This window comes from Pyrgilauda ruficollis, unplaced genomic scaffold (genome assembly GCF_017590135.1).
Source record: "Pyrgilauda ruficollis isolate IOZ18807 unplaced genomic scaffold, ASM1759013v1 scaffold40, whole genome shotgun sequence".
Taxonomy (NCBI): Eukaryota; Metazoa; Chordata; class Aves; order Passeriformes; family Passeridae; genus Pyrgilauda; species Pyrgilauda ruficollis.
In genome coordinates this window covers 4,615,043-4,636,594 of record NW_024525490.1, presented here as the reverse complement: position 1 = coordinate 4,636,594, position 21,552 = coordinate 4,615,043, and the positions used below count along the sequence as shown (strand labels likewise).

The following is a 21,552-nucleotide window of genomic DNA, read 5'->3' as shown; positions in this document are numbered from 1 at the left end:
TTTCCACTGATTTCAGTGGGAGCAGGAATGAGTCTATAACTACCCTTATAACTGCCCGAATAAAAAGTATTCTAGAAAAGGATTCACAAACGCAGAACAGTAAAGTATAAATACCTAATGGAAAAAAATCACTTCTACAAAGTCTACGGCAGGATAGACCTATACCCACTCAATTACCTCTTCTGTCAGAGAATGTTATTGTGTGATGATGTTGTGAAAAAAATACACTTGAAATAACATGCAGGAATGCTTCAGCAATTTTGAATGTACTTAATTCTAAACATTTTCAAAAGGATCCATCTCAGAATTTGAAAAAAGTTTACATTTTCTAATATGAACACTGCATTGGATATGAAAATTTCTTTTAATTGAAATGATAATGCTTTGATAATGCTTTTTTCTCTTTTCTGCTGTAAAAGACTGAACACATGCTCAAAGCTAAGTAGCTGCAATTAACTTACAGCTACAAAACGAGATAAAATAAATTAACATGTACATTAAGGATGCTGCAACAAGACTAATATCATGGAGCGAAAAACATACAATTTTGTAGGTTACAACAAAGAAAAGTTTGTTTTGAAATCCTATTTTTCATGAAAAAAGGAAAAAATAAAGAATTTATTTATTTGCATTTTTCTTCTAGATGTTAGAAAATATGTTAGTTTTGTTCACAAAAATAGCTTACTGATTAAGGGTTTTTTTGCTGTTTTTGTATTTTTCAGGAAGTTATAGTCTATCAAGATTAAATCAAATCATGCTGCATAAGTTCTTCTCCTATTAATTCTCACAATTAAGAACAGCATATAATATTGGAAAAAAACTCTGAACTTTAAATTGAGTTCACTGACAGAGTTCAGAAAAACTTGTTTTTCAAATCACTACATTCTTTTACCAAGAAGGCCTAATTTCTACAGAAATTGATGATTCCAGCCCCTGTGGTGCAAGGTGTTCAAGCAGTGTTGTTTTTCAGACTGGAATGAGAAAACCAATCCCATTCTCACAGACTATGACACTGTGTGTAGATGTCAAAGCATGCAGGCTCTCCCTGCAGTCTCTTACCCTGAGTCATTTATGAACTTCTCACTTACCTCACTACCATTTATATGTGTCAGTCTGAATTTGGGGCTGGCTGAGTCTTAGAGGAAATAAAAGGTCAGATTTTCAAAAGCTTACAGCGGTGGAAATCTATGAAAGGCAGTGGCTGTGGATCTGGCACCCAGGCACTATGCTGGCAGAAACTAACTCACTTGGGCAAAGGAGAAAAGTGTTGCATGAAAAGAAGGAAAATATTTAATAATATGTGAATTTAGACTGTCTCTGCTTTAACTTAGGTTTTTTCCATCTCTGCAAGGCTGTTAAGTCCTTCCAGCCTGTTTTGCTCACATACACTGAAAATACAAAGGAAAACAGAATACAGAAACTCAGCCAAACACAGAAAGAGACATGGGCAATTTTGAATTTGACCATCATATACCAGAGAACCACACAATCAGTCTCTGATATTAGCTTTAGAAGATCATTACATGGAGGAACTATCTTATGAAAAAATTTTGACTCTCACTTCTCTGGAGTGGATGTTAAACAAGAATAATTCAGACAACATAAGACAAATCAGGATTTTTTTCTTTTCACAACTCTTCGGCTGTAGGAAAACCTATATCCTTTATTTCTTATTTGTGAAAAATGAACATAGGATCTCTTAGGCTAGTTAGCAATAAGTATCTATGAAAACTTGTTAAATTACAAAAAACATTATCAAATTTACCCATGTGAATCCCTAGAAGAATTTTCACAAATACAAAACCCCAAAATTTGCTATAGCAGCAGTACTGAGATGACAGATTTGCTACAGACACTTCAGTGATTGATCTTACCTGTAAGAACCATATATGACTTTCTTACAGTCAACAAGAATAAATTTTTGTTCCATTTTTCCATGGAATTTTGCTCCTGTTTTAGAATAGTAATCTTGTCCTTTCACTGTCCGCACCCTCATATTCTGAAAAAGACAATCAAAACACTTTACTTCGTCTACTATAGTCCATGTTTACCATTCAGAGGGCTAAAATTCAGAGGAACAGTAGGAGAAAAATTATTACAAATTATTAAATTCTGCAGGGAATTAAATGCTGATCAAACTAATCACCCAGGGGACCCAAAATGGTCAATTACTGTTTTGTCTTCAATACTGATGAGATTCCCTAGGACTGAGAGAACGAAATTCCACTTTTCCATAGCCACAACTTCAAAGAGGTTCTGGCAGAAGGTATCTTTAACAAGGGAAAGAGGCTTTGTACTGTAAAAAAAAATTCTTTCCATCAGCTGATGCATATGTTTATATGATTTCCAAGTATCTCAGCTAATCACAGAGAAACTTTGAGACAGGATCACTTTTATTTTAATTGACCAAGGCGGTTGTGCCTACAAATACATATACCCTACTCTGAGATCATCCACTGAATGATACTACTCGGAGTCAGAATCCCTTGCAGATTTACCACTAATAAAATTTATCTATCAGCTTTGCACCGTGAGATTAATCACATTTTGAAATTCAGAGTCACTAACACAATGTGCATAGGTAGCACAAACTCAATGCAGCAGCTGATTTTGAATTCTATTAAGCTTTATGCTTTATTCATGCAAACTCAGTAAATGTCACATAGGATAGGATAGGATAGGATAGGATAAGATAGGATAGGATAGGATAGGATAGGACAATTTCAGATGGAAAGCGGGTACAATGATCATCTACTCCAACTACCTGACAAATTCAGGACTGACCAGAAGTTAAAGCAAATTATTAAGGGCGTTGTCCAAATGACTCTCAAGCACTGATGGGCTTGGGGCATTGATCACTTCCCTAGGAAGCCTGTTCCACTGTTTAACAACTCCCTTGGTGCTTCCTGATGTCCAGTCTAAACCTCCTGTGGTGGGTTGAACCATTCCCATGGATCCTGTCAGTTGATACCAGGGGGAAGAGACCAGCATCTCCTTCTTCACTTCCCATCCTCAGGAAGTTTTAGAAACGCTCAAACTTACAAATTCATTTAAAATTCCAGTCTATAAAGTATGTCTGAGTTTGCAATACAGTGACATAAGCCTTCATTATCTATGGAAGCACTTCTACATTTGCCTAAAACATATGAAGCTCTGGTAGAAAGAGGCTGTAGGAGTTTTAAAGATAGCATCTACTACAATCCAATGGACTTTATTTTTCCAAACAGAAAATTCAAAAATCAGGAGAAAATATCCATGACATGAAAGCACATTTCCAAATAACACATGCTTTCTAAATCAGTGTATATTTCAGTGTTGGTTTCTTGAAACTTCTATCAACTGAAAAATCCAACCACAGAAGCAGGAGTTACACTTAAAAGCTGCTGAGTTGGAAAACTAGGGTTTAACTCAAGTTATCAAAGTTGTTTAAATTCATTCACTGTTAGGAGAGTTTTTGCTTTGCATTTTTGTCAAGCTTTGAAAAAGCTCAACTCAATTAAAATGTACAAAGACAGCTTTAAGAATTACTTTTTTTTTTGGTAAGCTGTGTATCTAGCAAATGTAAAACATGTCTAGCAAATATAAAATATAAAGTTTATATCTTCATTAGATAAAAACAGGAGTATTATCTAGAAGTGCTGTAACATTTTAAAAAGTAAAAATTTTAAAAGCAAAAATACAGGTAGATACTTAGATCTCTTTTCCGAAATAGCTACAGAAGAATTAATAACAACCCAATTTATATTACTGAATGCCAGGTTAACATAAATTTGCATCTCTAACTGCTAATCACTTTTGCAACTGAATGTTCTTTTAAGTTTTCTGCATTCCAATTAGAAGTTTTCTTCTTGATGAAAATCAATTTTCGTACTTTTCCAAAATGATTTTGTTGAACTTTGAACAAGCCCACTGAAGAAAATAATTTCTTCACCAGCAGCTATTCAAGCTTCAACTAATTATGTTAAAAGCTTCTATTTGAAAAATAAATACTATGGAAATAGTAAGTCCTGAAAAAGAAGAAAATACTGAAATTTACCCATTCTAAAGATAACCATAATAGTAGCTCCTTACTTTTATAAAATCCTGTGAATTAGTAATGAAATTTGCATTTACTTTGATGACTGTTTTACCCAGTTCTATAGACCACATAATTATATGTGTATTTCAGACATATTTAATTATATTTAATCATATTTATGTCATTATAATTTGAAAAAGGTAACTTGAGAGCAGCTTATACATTTTCATGTACCCATAACAAGTAATGCTGGCCTAAAGACATGCCAGTTGAACACATTAAATGTTACTTAGATAATGTCTGATCAGTATTGGACAGGATATAATTTGGGAATCAATGCTGGAGGCATAACCAAGTCTAATGGCTTGCAAATTACCATACTACACCAAAAAAAAGCTTTGCCTTAGGTACACATAAGTTGAAATATAACTTTAAGTAGACATATGTAAAAAAGGAATAAAATTATTTACATTAAATTCCTGGGAGGTTTTAAAAAAAACTTGTAGTCACTGTAGTCACTCTGTTGTTTTTGTTTACCTTCTCTTCAGTATTTTTCCTCTTGTAGCTTTTCCATCCCTATTCCCTGATTCTGAACTCTTCCTCCCTTGGTAGGTCATCCATTACCAGATGGGAACGTGACAAGTGCCAGAGATCATGCTTACCTTTCTCACATAACACTTCCTTTTCCTGCACAGTTCATCCAGCATTCTTCACCAGCTTCAAACCCTCTAAGTAAGGTGCCAGGAATGCACACTTTTATTAATCACCCAAGATCCCAAATCACCCAAACCATATTTGGAATACGGAAACAATGCATTTCACTTGGGATTAGAAGCAGTAAACACATACATACTGAATTACAAGCCCCATCTGGTAGGAAATGCTGAGCTTCACCCTCCTGCCTGGTTTCATCCTCAGGCTATAGGACTCTCCTAACAGCAGTGTGCTCATCACAGCATCATTGTGGGTAGAGCAATCATTCATTTACAAATGGATCTTCTCTCTTGTCCCAGAGTTTACAGGACACTCAGGAACATTTAAAACATCCAGTGGCTGCAGTTTAAGGATAGCCATCAGTGCTATCCAGTTAAATGACACCCAATGATGAACAAGAAACGAGTTCTAATCTATTTTATGTACACTTTCTGTATATTTTCTGTACATTTGAATTCCAGAGAGTGCCACATAATGATGATTTAAAATGTTGAAGTATTATTCACCACTATACATTTTTCTTAGTAAAATCTTTCCAATATGATAACTAGGTACAGTGAGTATACTGGTCTCAAACATTTAATTTCAGCACTTTTTATTTGTAGGCACTGCTTTTATTCTATTACTTGCCCCATACTTGCTGTCAAGAATATGCACAAGAAGAAAATGGACATCTACCTAATATTTAGCCTAATAGTTTTAAAGGAAAAATAGTCAAATTTCTCATATTGTTCCTCATTAATAAAATTATTTATTGTCCTGTGCCTCTCTTCTCTAGTAAGATAAAAGAGGTCATAGAATGACAGAATACCAGATTGGAAGGGACCTCAAAGATCATCTGATCCATTCTTTGCCAAAGTACAGTCTGGTCAAGATGGCCCAGCACCTGCCCACTTGAGTCTTAGAAGTGTCCAGTGTTGAGGAATCCACCACTACCCCGGGAAAATTATTTCAATGGCTGATTGTTCTCACTGTGACAAAGTTTCCTCTTGGAATCTCGCCAGAAGTAACTTGTTCCCAAGACCCTTCCTCCTTTCCAAGTGACTCCTTGTAAAAAATGATTCTCCATCCTCTTTGAAGCCTCTCTTTCCATGCTAGAACACAGTGATAAGGTCTCCCTTTCTCTTCTCAAAGCTGAAAAAACTCAATTCTCTCAACCTTTCCTCATACAGCAGCTCCCCAGTCCTTGCATCATCTTTGTGGCCCTTCTCTGCACCTTCTCCACCCTGTCCACATATTTTTTAAGAAGTGGGGATGAAAACTGAACCACTATTCCAAGTGCTGAGCAGAGTGGGACAATGACTTGTTCATCTCTGCTGGTGATGCCCTTGCTGATGCAGCCCAGCACGCTGCTGCCTTTCCCTGCAGGAGCAGCACACTGCTCGCTCACACTGAGCTTGTAATGGGCAGAACCCCAGCTGGTTACATCCCAGCCTGTGCTGCATTCCTGGATTATGCTTTCCCAGGTGCAAGATTTTATCCTCATGCTTTCTGAACTTCGTAAGAGTCTCGTTAGCCCACTCTTACAGCTAATCCAGGTCCTCCTGCAGGGTGGCTCCCCCTTCCAAAGTGCCCACTTATTCACGCTGCCTGGTATCACCAGCAAACTTTGTCAGGGTACACTTGATCCTCTCATCCAGATGACTTATGAAGATATTAAACAGCATTGGGCCCAGAATTGATCCCTGGATGATTCCACTTGTGACAGATTGTCAGTTTAAAAACTAACTATTGACGACATATGTGCAGTACAAATGCCAAGTAGTTTTCGAGTTTGCTTCTGTTCTGACTTCGAATACGACTCAATGACCACTCAAAACTTGACTGGAGTCTGGTCCTTATCACAGAAGGTCGCCCACAGATAGAACATCATGCTGTGAGTGGCTATTCAATAACCAAATTTGCCTTAGATGTGGAAGTATTGGAAAATTTTTTATTATTTTGGTAACACTGGTGAGAAAAAACAGGCTGCAAGCAGGTCTTAAAGAGCAGCTCCTACTGTGTATTTAAACATGCTGTCTGGGAGTAGATTTCACAGAAGGAAAGTAAAATAAATTAGTGGTTTAATTTTCCCTTTCCCGCAATTCATTAAAAATATTGAGAGGATTATCAGGTAATAAACAGGTCCTGCCAAATAGCTTTTAATATCCTCCTGCAGCAAAATGATTCTTCATTACTAGCAGGAGAGTAAAAAAAGAGGTTTCTCCTGAGCACAGAACCTCCACCGTCTCACCTCATATCAAATAAAATATGTGTCAGTAGAGGAAAAAAAAAAAAAAAAAAAAAAAAAAAAGGTGAAAAAAAATTTACTTATTATTTTCTGAAAAATCACCTGGAAAAAAAAGTTTGAATCTGTAACAACTCTTCATCTCTCTGTGCAAAGGAATTGCTGACCAAGCAAGTTAGACCAGTGACAAAATTAATCAAAGAAGCTTAGGTAGAGGAAAAAAAAAAAAAAAAAAAAACTGAGGACAAATGTAGTACAGCCAGAAAATGAATGAAACTGGAAAAGAGAAATGGGAAAGTACAGGAAAGGATTTATTTGAGCTTCAGTGATGGATGTGATGTCAAGATGTAAGTAAGAAACAATCTGCATGAAAAGATGCTGCAGAAAGGACTAAAAATAATCCTAGAAACCCCTGATTTCCTTGTTTCCTATATGGAATTCACAAAATAACGACAGAATATATGGTCCATCCATTTTTTCAGTTATATGTTTCAATAAAGAAGAAAACATGCTACAGATGAGAAAAACTGTCTGCACAGACATTTGATGAAGATTTATGAACAAAATCCTCTTTCTTTTCCATACAGAAGACTTCTTAGTTGTAAATGTGAATTAAAAAATACAGTTTTGTTCATCACTGCATCTTGGTTTTCTTGATTCCAAAGGAGAGAAAAAGAGACAGAGGTGTTGAGTCTGAAATTCTTTGCAGAAAACTTGTCGTGAGTGTATGGACTAAGAAGTATCATCCATACTCCAACAAGACTGAACCAAATCATGCCAGACAAGAACAAGACCAATGCTGCTGGTGCTGCATCTTCAGGAAAAGGAACAGACCCATATAGCTCTGTTCTCTTCTGGCCTTCACTGAATAGAAGGGCAAGACCAGAAGCCAAGTGTACAAAAAGGTGAAGTTGTTTATATTTTTTTTTGAACCTAGAGTGATGTGAAAAAGGGAATGGGAGAAAACATGTTCAAAATACTGGCTGTTCTTTCATAGTCACCTGCATTTCCCTTTTATCCTCTGAAAAGGCATAGGAATTAATATGCAAGAGTAGTAAACTGCTATTCCCAGAGCAACAGTCACTGGGAGTTAGCCCATGGATTAGAAGACCATTAATTTGAACAGCTTTATTACGACCTAAACTGGAAACTCAGCACACAACAGGATTATTGCTTAGCTCTTTCGGCATATATTTTTTATTTTCTGATTAAACTCAGTATTCTAAATTAACCTTGCAGAATAAAGATGTATTTTATTTCTCCCAACAAAACCCAGAAATGTATGAAACACAATGTCACTGAAGAGGCTACATACAACACTCTCCAATCCACACTAATCCATACAGAATCCACTCTAATCTATGTATATTAAATTTTCAACCATGGTATAAATACGTAAAAGTTATAAAACTGCCTTAAAAAGACAACTTGAATCCAAAGAAGGTAAGCTCTTGAAACAGCTGTGGGTACACACTGCATGAAATGAATTTGAAAATACATATGGCATTTTTGAGACATCACTTGAAAGGCACAGCCCTGATTTTTTTTATTTCAGAAGACAAAACTCATTCCATATATAGACATAGACCATTTCTGGCAATCTCTATGGCATAATTCACCCAAGTAATCAGCAAATGGTGGTATCTCAAGTTCCAGAGTATGGAAGTACTGCCAAATACTGACTTCATGAAGGCAATCACTACCAGTGTTTATAAAACACCACAGTTTTGGTGTTTTTTCCTCAGAAGTTCCCACAACTCTGTGTATTAGGCAACCAGACAACAAGAAACAAGCATGGAAAGTTGAATGAGAATACTTCTGAGGATGTAAGTCAACACTCCAGAATAAAAATGGGTATAAAATAGAGTTTGCTCCAAACATCTAGCAGAAAGTCCTCTTTATGCCACAAATACACCACATCCCTATCCGATTCCTGGACTGGGTTCTTAAAGCAGGCACTGCTAAAAAGAGCTTTCATAATACTTTTGACTGGCATGAATGTAGCTTAACTAGTTACAGACACAAGGAATTTCAAATGGAGCAATGAGCTAAGGCAGTGCTCAGAACTTTGCAAGCAGACTCTGACAACATCCTTGGCACGTATGTCAGTTCAGGGCAGCTCATGGTTTATACTGTGACACCTGATAAACATGTAGGCAGTGCAGGACATCTCGTGAGAATGTAAATGTCATCTTGTTATCTCTCTTACAGGACAAAGCTACATATTTAATGAGTAAAAGGAATAGGACAGAGCACAGACATGAAAATAGGGATTTTCAGGAAAACACTACTAAAATAGAATCTTGGGCCTCCTAAAGTATTTTAATGCAGAACCTTATAGAAGAAATCATAAAATGAAGTACACAACTTATTAATTTATCTAAGTCTTACTACTTTATTAGCAGGCAACTATAGGAGAAAGGATTAAAAAAAGCTTAGTTTTTCAAATATGCAGTACTCCTAAATACACAATAATGGAAATTTTATAACATATATATATATATATATGGAAGTTATGACATTCTATGAAATGCTCTTGTTTTGACACTTGAAAAAGATGCTTTAAAAAAACATATCTTTAGAGAAAGTTCTGCTAAGAGCTTACCTAAACTGGGAGGAGCACAATCAGGACAGCTGACCCAAACTGGCAAAAGGGATATTTACTTTCTATGTAAAAATGTACTTTACTATAGTAAATTTTCTTATTCAATTATTAATCTGTTCTTATCTCAACCCACAAGGGTTTCTTTCCAATTCTCTCCTCCATAGCACTAAGGGGGTGAATGAGCAAGTGGGTGTGTGGAACTTTGCTGCTGCCTGGGGTTAAACCATGACATGGGTGTGTGTAGGGACTGGTTTTATGATGGAAAAGGAAACCCAGTAAAAGAGAAAGGTCAGGGAAAACAGCAATACAAATGCTGCAGAAAAACCTGTAAAATAAAATTGCAGTATGCATTAAAAAAAAATCAGATAAAATTTTTGTACACTTCTTAGTAGGCTTCTCAGTCTTTCATCATTTTCTCTAAAGCTAATGGCTCAAGAGCTTGAAGTAGCTAATAAGCAGACACTGAAGAGCTGGAGGCACTCTTACTGGGACAAAACGTCCTCAGCTCATGAGAGCTTGGCTGGAGAAGATCAGCATGCTGAACACCAGCTACCAACACCCTTCAAACCACAGGGATAAAGCGAGTGTGTCTGATTTGGAAAAGCAATGTCCCTCTAGTGGTATTTTGGAGATATATATAGAAATGTTATACTGTTGACATACCATTAGTAATTGGGAAGAACTACTGCTGAAACGTGAAAGGAAATAAGAGGAAGAATCAGTGTCTGTGTAACTTCTGAAGGTATTATTTTTATCCACTAGTATTTTCATGAAAAGTTCCAATGATATGTCTTAGGTGCAAATTCAAACCAAATAAAACTTTTCACAGATATCAGAGCATGTTTTACCATTTTCACTAATCTTTAAACTACCTGTACATCAACTTTAAAGGTGTAATCGTTAAGTTGCAAGTACTCATCTTATTCTAGAACTGAAATATTTACCTCACATAGGTAAATGCTGTTGCACACAACCAGGTAAAAGTTATGTCTCCAGTCAGTTGTACGAATTGCCTTTTTTGAATTCCACCTACTTAGAACTAGAAGTTTCATTTATGCCAAATATGTAACTAAGTCACTAGAAATATAAATGAGAGACGACTTACATAAAGTAAAAGTAAAAAAATAATGGAAACAATTAGAAAAGGTAAAAAGACAACTCCTGAATAGGAGAAAAGAATGAATTTGGCCTCTTCATTACATGTCACCTGGCAATAAACATTCTTCACAAATTCACCAGTCAGAGAGGAACTGAACAGCATCAAAGAATTCCATTCCTTCGAAAATCTTAGACACCATGCCAATGCACAACCTCATTTCCTTTACTGATTTTTGAAAGTAAAACCTAAACATGTTTATCTCCAGTACAGAATATATTTCTTTATCTAAGGACTGAGAACACGAATGTTTATCCTGACTCCAAGGATCTCATCACTTTCAGACTGCGCCCTCTGCTTGGTCTTGTTTCTGAGATACACAGCATTAATTGAATAAGGCAACGCTATTTATTCATCTGTCTTGTTTCACTTGCATCTGAGAAGAAAACTGCCAAGATAGATCAAGTATGGTAGGTAAAGACCAAAAAATAATCTGTTCTCAAATAGTCTTGTTACCTGTTTCCCCCTTCCTCTGAACCCCTAATTTCTTTCTAGACTCTCCTGTTCTTCAGAACTTCAAGAAATGGGTGCTCATTGCATTCTAGGATAAATTTAAATGTAAGAAAAAAAATCCTGAATGGATTCATTAGTGTACATGGATATGAGTACATGAAATATTCAAAACCCACAGCACAGCCCTGAAAAATAATTTTAACACTTTCCTACAGCAGATATCTAAGATATTCACAGTTTCGCAGCATTTTGCAGTTGCAAAGACTGCTAAACTGGAAAGATGCAGGAAAAAACCCACAAAAACATGTAATAAAAACTAAAACCCAGCACTGACTAGAATGGCCAAATCTATTATTATGAAGGTAGAGAAATAAACACATAAGCAAGCAGGCCAGTAAGCTGGTGCCATAAGAAAGATGCATGTGCACTATTGTGCAGATATTTCAATTGGGAATGAACAGGGCACCCTCTTTGTCTTCACTAGTAGAATTATTCTTAAACCATTTATCTTATTAAATCTGGAGTAACTCTGAAAAGCATCAAGTAGTCTTGCAAGAAAATGCAGGTTTCACTTCCAGAGCTGGAATAGGGATTATCTTTTGAAACCTGAAGCTTGTGCTGTCTGAAAAGTCCTTATCAGAATTTGAGTACATAGATGCAAAGCCACAGTCATGATCTGACAACCAAATGGGCACCCATTTGTGCATTTCCTACAAACCAGAGGTGACTCTTGTTGAATGTCCTCATTAGGCTGCCCATTTACTCTTAGCAACACTCAACTGATCTATTAAACACAAACATAATTAAGCTCAGCTGCTGGAGAAGAGTGCCAAATTTGAACAATGCATATGATACATATATGATACACACAATATGTAAAAAGTCATTAACAGTGATAATTTCTGCATACTGATTTCCATAAACCAAAACGGATGTTTGACCATAAACTATGGGTTTTGAGGTTTTGATTCAGAAGGAGTGGATTCCATAAAGGTCATGGTATAGTCTGGTCTTTAAATGTATTAAACTTCCTTTTTCTTTCTCCATTTAACAGGGGTATGTGTACATTTCCCCAGTTTGCCTATTTTGCAGCAGAAGGGAGTATTGCACATGGGAAAAGACAAATACGGTATTCAGGATTCCAAGTTTTGATTAATTAAGGAGACCAAGATTAGGAAATTACTTCAGCGAGGTATTCTATAATGTGTACCTACCTTTAATTAAAGCTGCAACAACAGCTGCAGGATTAGTTACTTGCTGCATCACTTTGGAAGAAAAGATTTCACTGCTGTGTTTTTTACTTTTGTTTTTGCAATTGCAGAGCTAATTTCTACCCTGGTACTTACAAGAACACAACAGTGGATTCCAGCAAGGAAGAAAAACTGATATAATTCAAACTGCAGTAATACATCAGAAAATTGCCTATTCCATACATTCTGTTTCTTTTAGGCATAACAACACTATCCTGAGTCAAGAAAACCTCCTCAAGGCAGAAAGCTCTAGTGTCATACAGGAGGCCTCCTTACAAACTGCCTTTTTTTTCCGAAGCATATTTGTTTTCCACAATGCAAAGATCTTTTTAAAACAAACCACTCATGTTTTTGAAGCAAATACAGTGGCCTTCCAACCGTTCCAGGAAAAGTGGATGGGTATAGAAGTTTTTGGATGAAAGCACCAGAATTCTGGGAGAACTTTCCAAACCTTGTCAAACTGATTATCACCCTGATCAAAAATGACCCTCATTTGGGAACAGCTAAGCAAGCATGTTACACCTCCAGGAAGGAGAAAATAGTTGGTAGAACAGACACTAGCTGTGCATAATATCACACAGCACTGAAATTATTATGCATAGCAAGAGGGAGCTACCACCACCTAAGTGGGTACGGATAGAAGAGCACATTTCAGTGATCAACAAAAAGTGAAGACAGGGCAGAAAACAGTTTTTATGCTGGCTTTTTTCTCCCAAAATTAAAATAATCTTTGATTGTCACTGCTAGTGTTTTTATCTCATCTACCCATTTTATTTTTTTTAAGCGATGGTTGTTTTTAAGCTTAAAATTTGGTTTCAATGACATCCTTCCAGAACAGGAAAATCTGCTGAAGTCAAGCACAAAATGACTCTTAATGAATCTGACAAAATGCTCAACTTAACTGATGGCAGCAGTAGAACCATATGCTATTACCCTTCTTACTGTCTTGACACTAAGACTATGCTTTGCAACAGAAAAGTAAACTACACACCCCACTCTGGCATTTAAAAACATGTAAATACAGAGAGGAAAGTATAATTTTGTTGAATAGGACTATTTTTATGCAAATATTCTAAACAATATTTTTTAGTAAGCTGATTTATTCAATTTGCATGTTAGTGAGGAAAGTACCATTTTAAAGCTCAGTATCTCCAAACTATCATCACTGTGTAAGAATACAGAGTATTCTTTTCATTCTTTCAAAATCATCATTCTTCAATTTTGGTAAATGACTGACTCCTACAAAAAGTACCGGTGACAAGGTTCATGAAGGCACATATGCATTTGTTGGTTAAAAAAAAAAAAAAAAAGCTATAGCTGAAATATCTTGCATATCCTTGATAAACAGGAGATTATGTACATGGTGACATGGCAACAGAGTGGATAACATGACACAGTAAATGGCGGCCAATGTTCAGTTCTGTGGTACCCAGTATGCTACAGGGTAAGTTAGTGCTAGTTTGAGCCCATCCATGTGCATTCTATTTGCTTAGATGGTTCTCACCTTCAGAAAGTAACTCTATTCAGAGGCTTATCTAGAAAGAAGTTGCCAATCCCAACAGTTACACTTATCATTAAACAACTCCTGAGTGCATCCAGGGGAGGGCCACCAAGAGGGCACTTGCCCTGTACAGACTGTATGAAGGATATGAGTTGCTCAGCCTGGAGCAAAAATGGCTTCAGGGAATCTTACAGCAGTTCCTGGTACTTTACAGGGAAGTTCTTGAAGGACAAAGTCAGGTTCTCTGCAGTGGTGGCAGGACAAAAGACAATGGTCATACTGAAATGAGAACTGTTCTGCCTGGATACAGGGAAACCCCCTTATTCCCACAAGGACACCCCAGCAGAAGAGCAGGTTGCCCAGAGCAGTCCAGTTTGCATTCTTGGAGGTTTTCCAGACCCTGCTGGATAAAGCCCTGGGCAACCTGTTCAGGTATTACCATTAGCCATGCTTTAAGCAGGAGGCTGGGCTGGAGACTTCCAACTGACCAAAGGCTGCAACTCAATGATTCAGAGATCTTCACTCCCATCATTGTCAAAATGAAAGCAAATTTTGCTGTGTTCGGTAGTAATTATAAACTTTGCTGTAAGGCCTAAAGAAAACAGAGACTATAAAAAGAGAAGGAGTTTTTCTCCTTTATTTATTCAATTTTTGTTAAGAAAAACTAAGTGGATTTTAATCTTCATTGAGTTTTAGGACATCAAAATGAACATTTTAATAGGTGTGTGCTGACATTCAAGCATAAATGTAACAAAACGCCTTTACTGCTAGCTCTCAGTAAGTCTGTTTTGTGAACCCTTGACAGTTTCATTATCTCAGCATTACCACTTCTTTCACAAATATGAATTATGATTCTATTGCAGTGTGTGTCATTTAACAACTCGTTTGCTATAAACAATAAAAATACAGGAGTCCTCTACTAAAACTGCTTCCTTAGGGCAGGCTTTACTAGTGACATCTACCAATATCAATAACCTAGTGAGGAATAATGCTGAAGATCTACCCTACTCTGCAAGAGTATTGATTTCTTGTAATCCACATGTGGCTTACTTTGGGCATTGCATGACAAAAATCCATAATGCTGTGCAGTGCTTTAAATGTCACCACCCTTTCTCACCCCAAGAACAAAGAACCACATATCTGACAGAATTATTTACTCTATTTTCATTGACCTTTTCTCTGTTACTCCAGTCCTCTTTTTGCAGATCTCATTTTGGGGAGAATCTCCTTGAGGCACAGCTCAGTGCTTTCCGTGTCTGGTCTCTCTCAGAGAGCAGGCAAGTGCAACAGTGCAGAAGGAGGATACAGTGCTGTGTACCATGCTGCTAGAACAGGAGGCAGGCAGCAAATGGACTGGTGAGTTTCTGGCATCAGAATAGACAAATTTGGTGGTCAATGCAGACAACCTTCCCTCCTGTAAGCTATATAATATGTCCCACAAATTACTGTGGTTCTTTTCTCAATTATATTATGTTGGTTTTTATGGTTGAGGGTTCAGATCCAGTTTACTTTTCCTGTAATTCATATTAACAGCTCCCTAATAAATCATCTGTTCTCCTTACTTTCTGGCACTGTTGCTCACACCAGAGTGCTTCTAAGACAAAAGTTCATTAATTTGGCATTAATTTGCAGAATTGAAGACAGCCCTGAAATGCTTTGCACAACACATCCTTTTATTGCAATGTCTACTTTGAAACCATTTGTGCTGGATGAATTGCTGAGGTCTCACAATACAGTAACAAATGAGAAGTCTTGCAATAAAGTGCCAAAGTGCAATATAATGAGGGGAGCCTTGCTCTGTAAATACAGCCTAATACAATAATATAAATAGTAATCAACCATCTGAGTATTATCCATTCTCCTACAATTTCCATTCTCCTACAATGTGGCAATATAATGGAACAAATACTGAGATGATTTATACCTATGCAACATTCATGAAATTAATATCACTACTTGTTGCATTGTCACTACTTGTATTATCATCATAATTGACCCCCTGAGATCTTATTTAATACATTTAATTTGGCTCTACAGACACAGAGCGATATACCATAACTATGCAGTGTATTTGGAAATGTTCTCCCATTATTGCATTCTTTAAAAGCAATTTAATTAACTACAGGGTGAAGTCTGGCATTTCATTATTACAGGCAGCTACACCAACTCAGAATCAGCTCTCCTAACCCTCACTTATCCTCTTTTCCTCCTCCTGCTCCAAAACAGTTCTACCATTTATTCTGAGGAACAGGCTCTCAAAACCAAATACACCTTTTGTTCTCATCACCAAGCCTCATTTTATCATGCCATGTATCACCTACAAAATCTAAGAATTTTAAAGTAAAAACTAAGTTTATATGGAATAAAAATTAACTTCCAACATGTACATTAGCAATCTTCAATAACCTCAACAGTTTCTCTCTGCAACAGAACATCAGGAAAGTTCACCACCACCAAAAAATCATATCAATAAGTTCACTGTCCAGAAAACATAAACCAAACTTCTAACTATCTCCTGCAATACAACAAGAAAAACCAATGCAAACCATTAGAAAATTGTGAAGGTGGGTAACCACGTAAGGCAACTACACAAATAGTTTTCACAGAATTCACAGAATGACAAGTTTGGAAGAGACCTTAAAGATCGAGTCCAACCCATGACTGAACACCTCAACTAAACCATGGCACCGAGTGCCACATCCAGTCTTTTCTTAAACACATCCAGGGACGGTGACTCCACCGCCTCCCTGGGCAGACAATTCCAGTACTTAATTACTCTTTCCGTGAAAAACTTTTTCCTAATATCCAACCTACATTTCCCTTGGCACAGCTTAAGATTGTGTCCTCTGGTTCTGTCAGTTGCTGCCTGGACACCTGAGCACAGCCACCCTTCAGGAAGTTGTAGAGAGCAATAAGGTCACCTCCGAGTCTCCTCTTCTCCAGGCTGAACAACCCCAGCTCGTTTTCAACTGCGTTTACCTGTGTAGTCCACATGGTGAAGCCTTATCTATTCTGTCCAAGGAACACATGCAAAAGATGTGCAGTAGGGGAACTTTCTAGCTACCAGTAACAGAGGAACATGTCTGATTCTGTTGGTGAAGAGTAATATGACAGTAAAAACAAGAGCTCTGAGAAAGGATGCAATTTTACTTTGAAAAACACTGGGAAGATCAAATTTTTACAATGAAGAATCTTAAAACTACACGAGAATTCTGCCTTTTGCTCAATTTGGGAACTTTTCTATACCTTAGTATGTCTAAAAAAAGCAGATCAGAAGACCAGCATTAACTCTTTGACAGGTGAAACTAAAACCAAAACAAAAGCAAAGTTCTCTGAAATGTAAATAAGTCTGTTTACTCTGGAAAGTTAATGTATAGAAGCCTTCTGCATTACCTTTCACAAAGCTAATGCAAGCCAAGCTACAAGTCATATATACAACACCTTAAAGTGACACCTTCTCTGTCACCTCTTGAAATTCAAGCAACTGGGAATTTTATCTTGCAAAACCGATGGGAGTGAGCTACATTAATTCTGTAAATGTGATCTTTATCTACGAGTTTGGTAGTTGTTATTCTGGCTGAAGGATTAGTAAGAACTTATCGTGAGCTGACCAAATTACAGGTAACACTTCCTGACTCTGGCCAGCAGCAGAGGCAGTAATTCCTCTGAAGCTTTACTTCCACACATGCAGAATTGAGTGTCAGCAAGTCATGCCAACGAGAAGATGAAAGGGGATATTCCAGGCATTCTTTATGGGGACTTTCCAAAGAGCATTTATAAACCTAATCCTTGGAATGAAGGATCTGCAAAGAAACAGCTGCTGCTCAGTGCTGGCACACCATAGACAAGAAAATATTTACCTAAATTGCAAAAATCTGTCATGCATGATTAAAACAACAAGCGTTCACAATGCTCAATTTTAACACTCTCCTTCCTGCTTGCAGTGCTCCCATCAACAACTAAAATGCTTTTGGTATTTAGCAAGCAAGTTGTGTTCTGTCACTGAGAACAGAGGCAGGCAGAGGCCCTACAGGAAAGGACATAAGGCAGCACAGCAAATCCCTGGCAAGATGGAGGGAATGCACTAGGGACCTTCCTCTGCCCTTTCTTCTCTTGCCATTGGTATCACTGCTGTATCCCCAGTGCCATGTGGGCTGCAGCTGGTTGGGTAGCAAGATTCTAATATTTGTATTTAGCTCTTCAGAATGTTCATATTCAGTTGTTAAGTTGAGAAGCTGCCAAGCTTTTTCTGAGGAAAGCAGTCAGAAACGAAATGCCAGGATTCCTGACGGCCTACGACTCTGCTGTACCACAATGGAAATTCATGACAAAAATCAAAGGTACTTCTCTAGCCTCTGGCTTTCTCTATAATGAATTTCAAAGACTTGTTGCTTCAGAAATACTTTTTTTTATTTAAAAGAGTATTAACAGCTTCAATATGTGGGTTCTCATGGGATCCCTTAATATTTAGTGAATGTTTAGGCTACTTGAATTAATATTATAATGTTATACTTTTTATTTTAAATTTCTTTATAAGTAGAAGAACTTACATATTCAGGTGTGTGTATTTAGTAACTGCACAAAAACAAATAATGCACAACAGTGTGATAAGTCTTAATTATTTTATTTAAAAGTCTCAGTAGTATGAGTTACTACTGCAAAGTTAAAAACTCTTTAAATACCTGAAATAATTATCTCACACCTGAGAACAAGGGAAAGGAATACCTCAAATGCAGGGGGGATAAGGGGAAGGCAAAGGGACAAAAGCATTTTTTAAAATGCACTAAAATTGTCGTTTCAAATTACTCCTGCTTAAAAATGCTCCTCATGCCACAGTTAACTAGATTGGACATCAACACTCCTGTGATTTCTTTCAAGAAATATTCAAATAACTGACTGCCTATCAAAGAGTTAAAGTAAATGTATGATATTTCAGCTAATCTAGATAACAATTCTACAGAATATTTTGGGGGTTTGCCACCTTTAACAGTACATTTTGGTGGGGTTTCTTAGACTGGGAATGGAGTGTTGTTCTGAGTCAGTCTGCCTTCCCACTGATTCACTTGGGTTTCCTCAAGAATCCTGTATACATTTTCAATACTAAACCCCTCTTCCTGAGAGTTTATATATTGAAAAATGCTAGACAATGTATAAAACCCCACAATATAAATGAACATTTACAGGCTGTGAACTTTAATCTATAACAAAAGCATTTCTTAAAGTATAGAACTCTGCTGGCATTTGTTAATTAGTCACTTGGAAACTATGAAAGATTCTCTTCATCAAAGGCAGATTTATAGGAAGAAGAGATGATTCAGACCAACTTTTCTAAACCAGGAAGGATAATTTTGCTTTTAAGTTTGCTTATGCAAGAGCTGTGTACTGTTTGTCATCTTTAAGACCTTAATAGTAAACTGCCTGAAATCCCTTGCTCTTGCTAACAAGAGTAAGTAGGTACATCAGGAACAACTTGCACAGAAGAGAATCCAGAAAGAAGGGCAGATATGTAACACAGGGGTGGAAACTGCTGACTGACTCCACAGTAGATGCTGGAAAAGAATGGAGTTAGATGAAATAAAGTGTCTCAAAAGCAGAAAACACTTATTTTTGCATTTCTATGCACATGAAAATTTTGGTGTATCCAACTCAGCAGACAAACCTGATGTGTTTCAGAGTGGCTTATGATTCAGAAAGATAGGCTTTGGAATACCTATATTCAGTATGTTAGGCACAGTCCACACGGATGGCCTGTCAACATTTTTAGCAAGTGGAAAAATAAAAGCCTACAGTTGAGGAAGACTTGTAAGCCGTGTAGTGCTAAGTCCATGAGCCTTACACCAGGGTGACCCTGTATCAAGCGAACACAAATTCACGCAAAGACTAATATTTTCTAACACGGAAGGCATTGCATCCAAGAGAAAACAAACCTATTTTTGTAGGCAGTGCCCAATTTAAATCATCAACAACAACAAAAACAACAACAACAAAAAATCCAAAACCCTCACAAAACAAAACAAAAAAACAACAAAAAACCAAACCAAACAAAAACAAGTTCAATCACTAGATTTCAAATCAGTGAAGGGCTGCAGACCAATGAGCATGACCTGATTATATAAATGACTTAATGACCTTAATACTGAGAAACAAGTCCTAATTATATCATTAATTGTTGAAGGTTAGTCCTCTATAGACACTCAAAACTTCTTCCAAAAGACAGACTGAATAAGGAACACTGGTGGAGAAAGTGTTTCAGAGATAAATGTAGGAAAAAAAAGAGGAATAAAAAATTGGGAGTCCTTGCAGAAGACACTGATGTATGTCCATAGAACCCCAAATGAGACTAGAAGCAATTGTGGTTAAAAACCTCCTCTAGTTCATGGTCTAGAGAAGGTAATAATGAAGTGAAGAAAGGAAGCCTCAACAGAGGCTCCTGTTAATCTTTGGACAGTAGTAGCATAATTTCTTTGTCTTTAAGTTAAGAAGGAACATTACAGTCTACTTCAATACAGTAATACTTGTTGCAGCTGCAATTAGCAGACCTGGATGGATCACATGCAAGAAAGCAAAATAATTTTGCTGTTGGTCATTTTTAATTAAACTTTTGAGTATCAGGGAAATAATGCTTATGGCCACAATTTAAGAAACAGCTTGATGACCCAAGCTGGTTGTTCAGCCTGACTTCTGAAAGAAAACCAACAAACAGTCAATTAATACATAAAGGAAGGCTAATCACATATTTAGGGAACGGTAAATGGGAAAACACCTTTTCAAATATTGCTTATTTCATCCTTTTTCGAAATACAGCTTTTGTATTCAGCTTCATACATGTCATTGAGAGTCAGTAAAAGACACATGAGGTGTACACACTTAAGGCCTGGTTATTGGTCAGATGTGTAAAGTAGTTCTCCAATGAAAACATTTTGATTACATATTTCTAGAAGCTGGTAAGGCTCAATGATATTAAAGATTTTCATACAGCTGTTACAAAAGGGGATGCAAACCCACTATAATTCACAGATTATTATGGCCTATTTCTGTTCCCTCTTTCCTTCCCTCTGTGACTGCTTTTGCCTTACTTCCCTCTTTCCTCTACCACTTCACTCCCTGAATTCTTTCTCCCTTCTTGTCCCTTCTTCCCTCTTTCAAGGGAGGAGCTCCAAACTAATTTAAATTTGAGACTGAAAAAACCCCTGATATTAGATACTGAATGTGGGCTTAAAATGGGCTCCTATGCATTTTATACAAGCTTAAAAATACTCCCCCTTTTATTCCACATTTTATGACTATACCCTTATGGTATTCACAACAAGGCTTTTGATTCCTGCTATGGCTACTATTTGCTTCAATGCTACTAATTTCAAATCCTATAGATGTACCTAAATATGTTTAAGGAGGCCAACTCAAGCAGTAATATGGTTAGAGTAAACCAGAAAAATACAGAATGCAGGCTGTTTAAAATTACTGGTCACAGGTCAGTGATGGGTCAGTATAAAGGAAAGCCAGTGATCCTCTGGTATAAGTAAGAGAGGATGAATAATGAAAAGTTTCTGCAAGGTTTAGCTCTGCCATATTCTCTGTTTACCTTTAAAATGTTTCCAGTTTAGCTACATTATCTAGTAAAATGCATT

At 36.9% G+C, this 21,552-nt stretch overlaps 1 protein-coding gene across 1 annotated transcript in view; it reads right to left on the bottom strand.

Annotated features, from left to right (window-relative positions):
• FAM83B (family with sequence similarity 83 member B) overlaps positions 1-21,552 on the bottom strand; it is a 51,912-nt gene that overhangs the window by 6,514 nt on the left and 23,846 nt on the right. Inside the window, exon 3 of the mRNA XM_041477331.1 lies at positions 1,875-1,999. Coding sequence (XP_041333265.1) covers positions 1,875-1,999 — 125 coding nt within the window. The remainder of the gene's footprint in view (positions 1-1,874; positions 2,000-21,552) is intronic.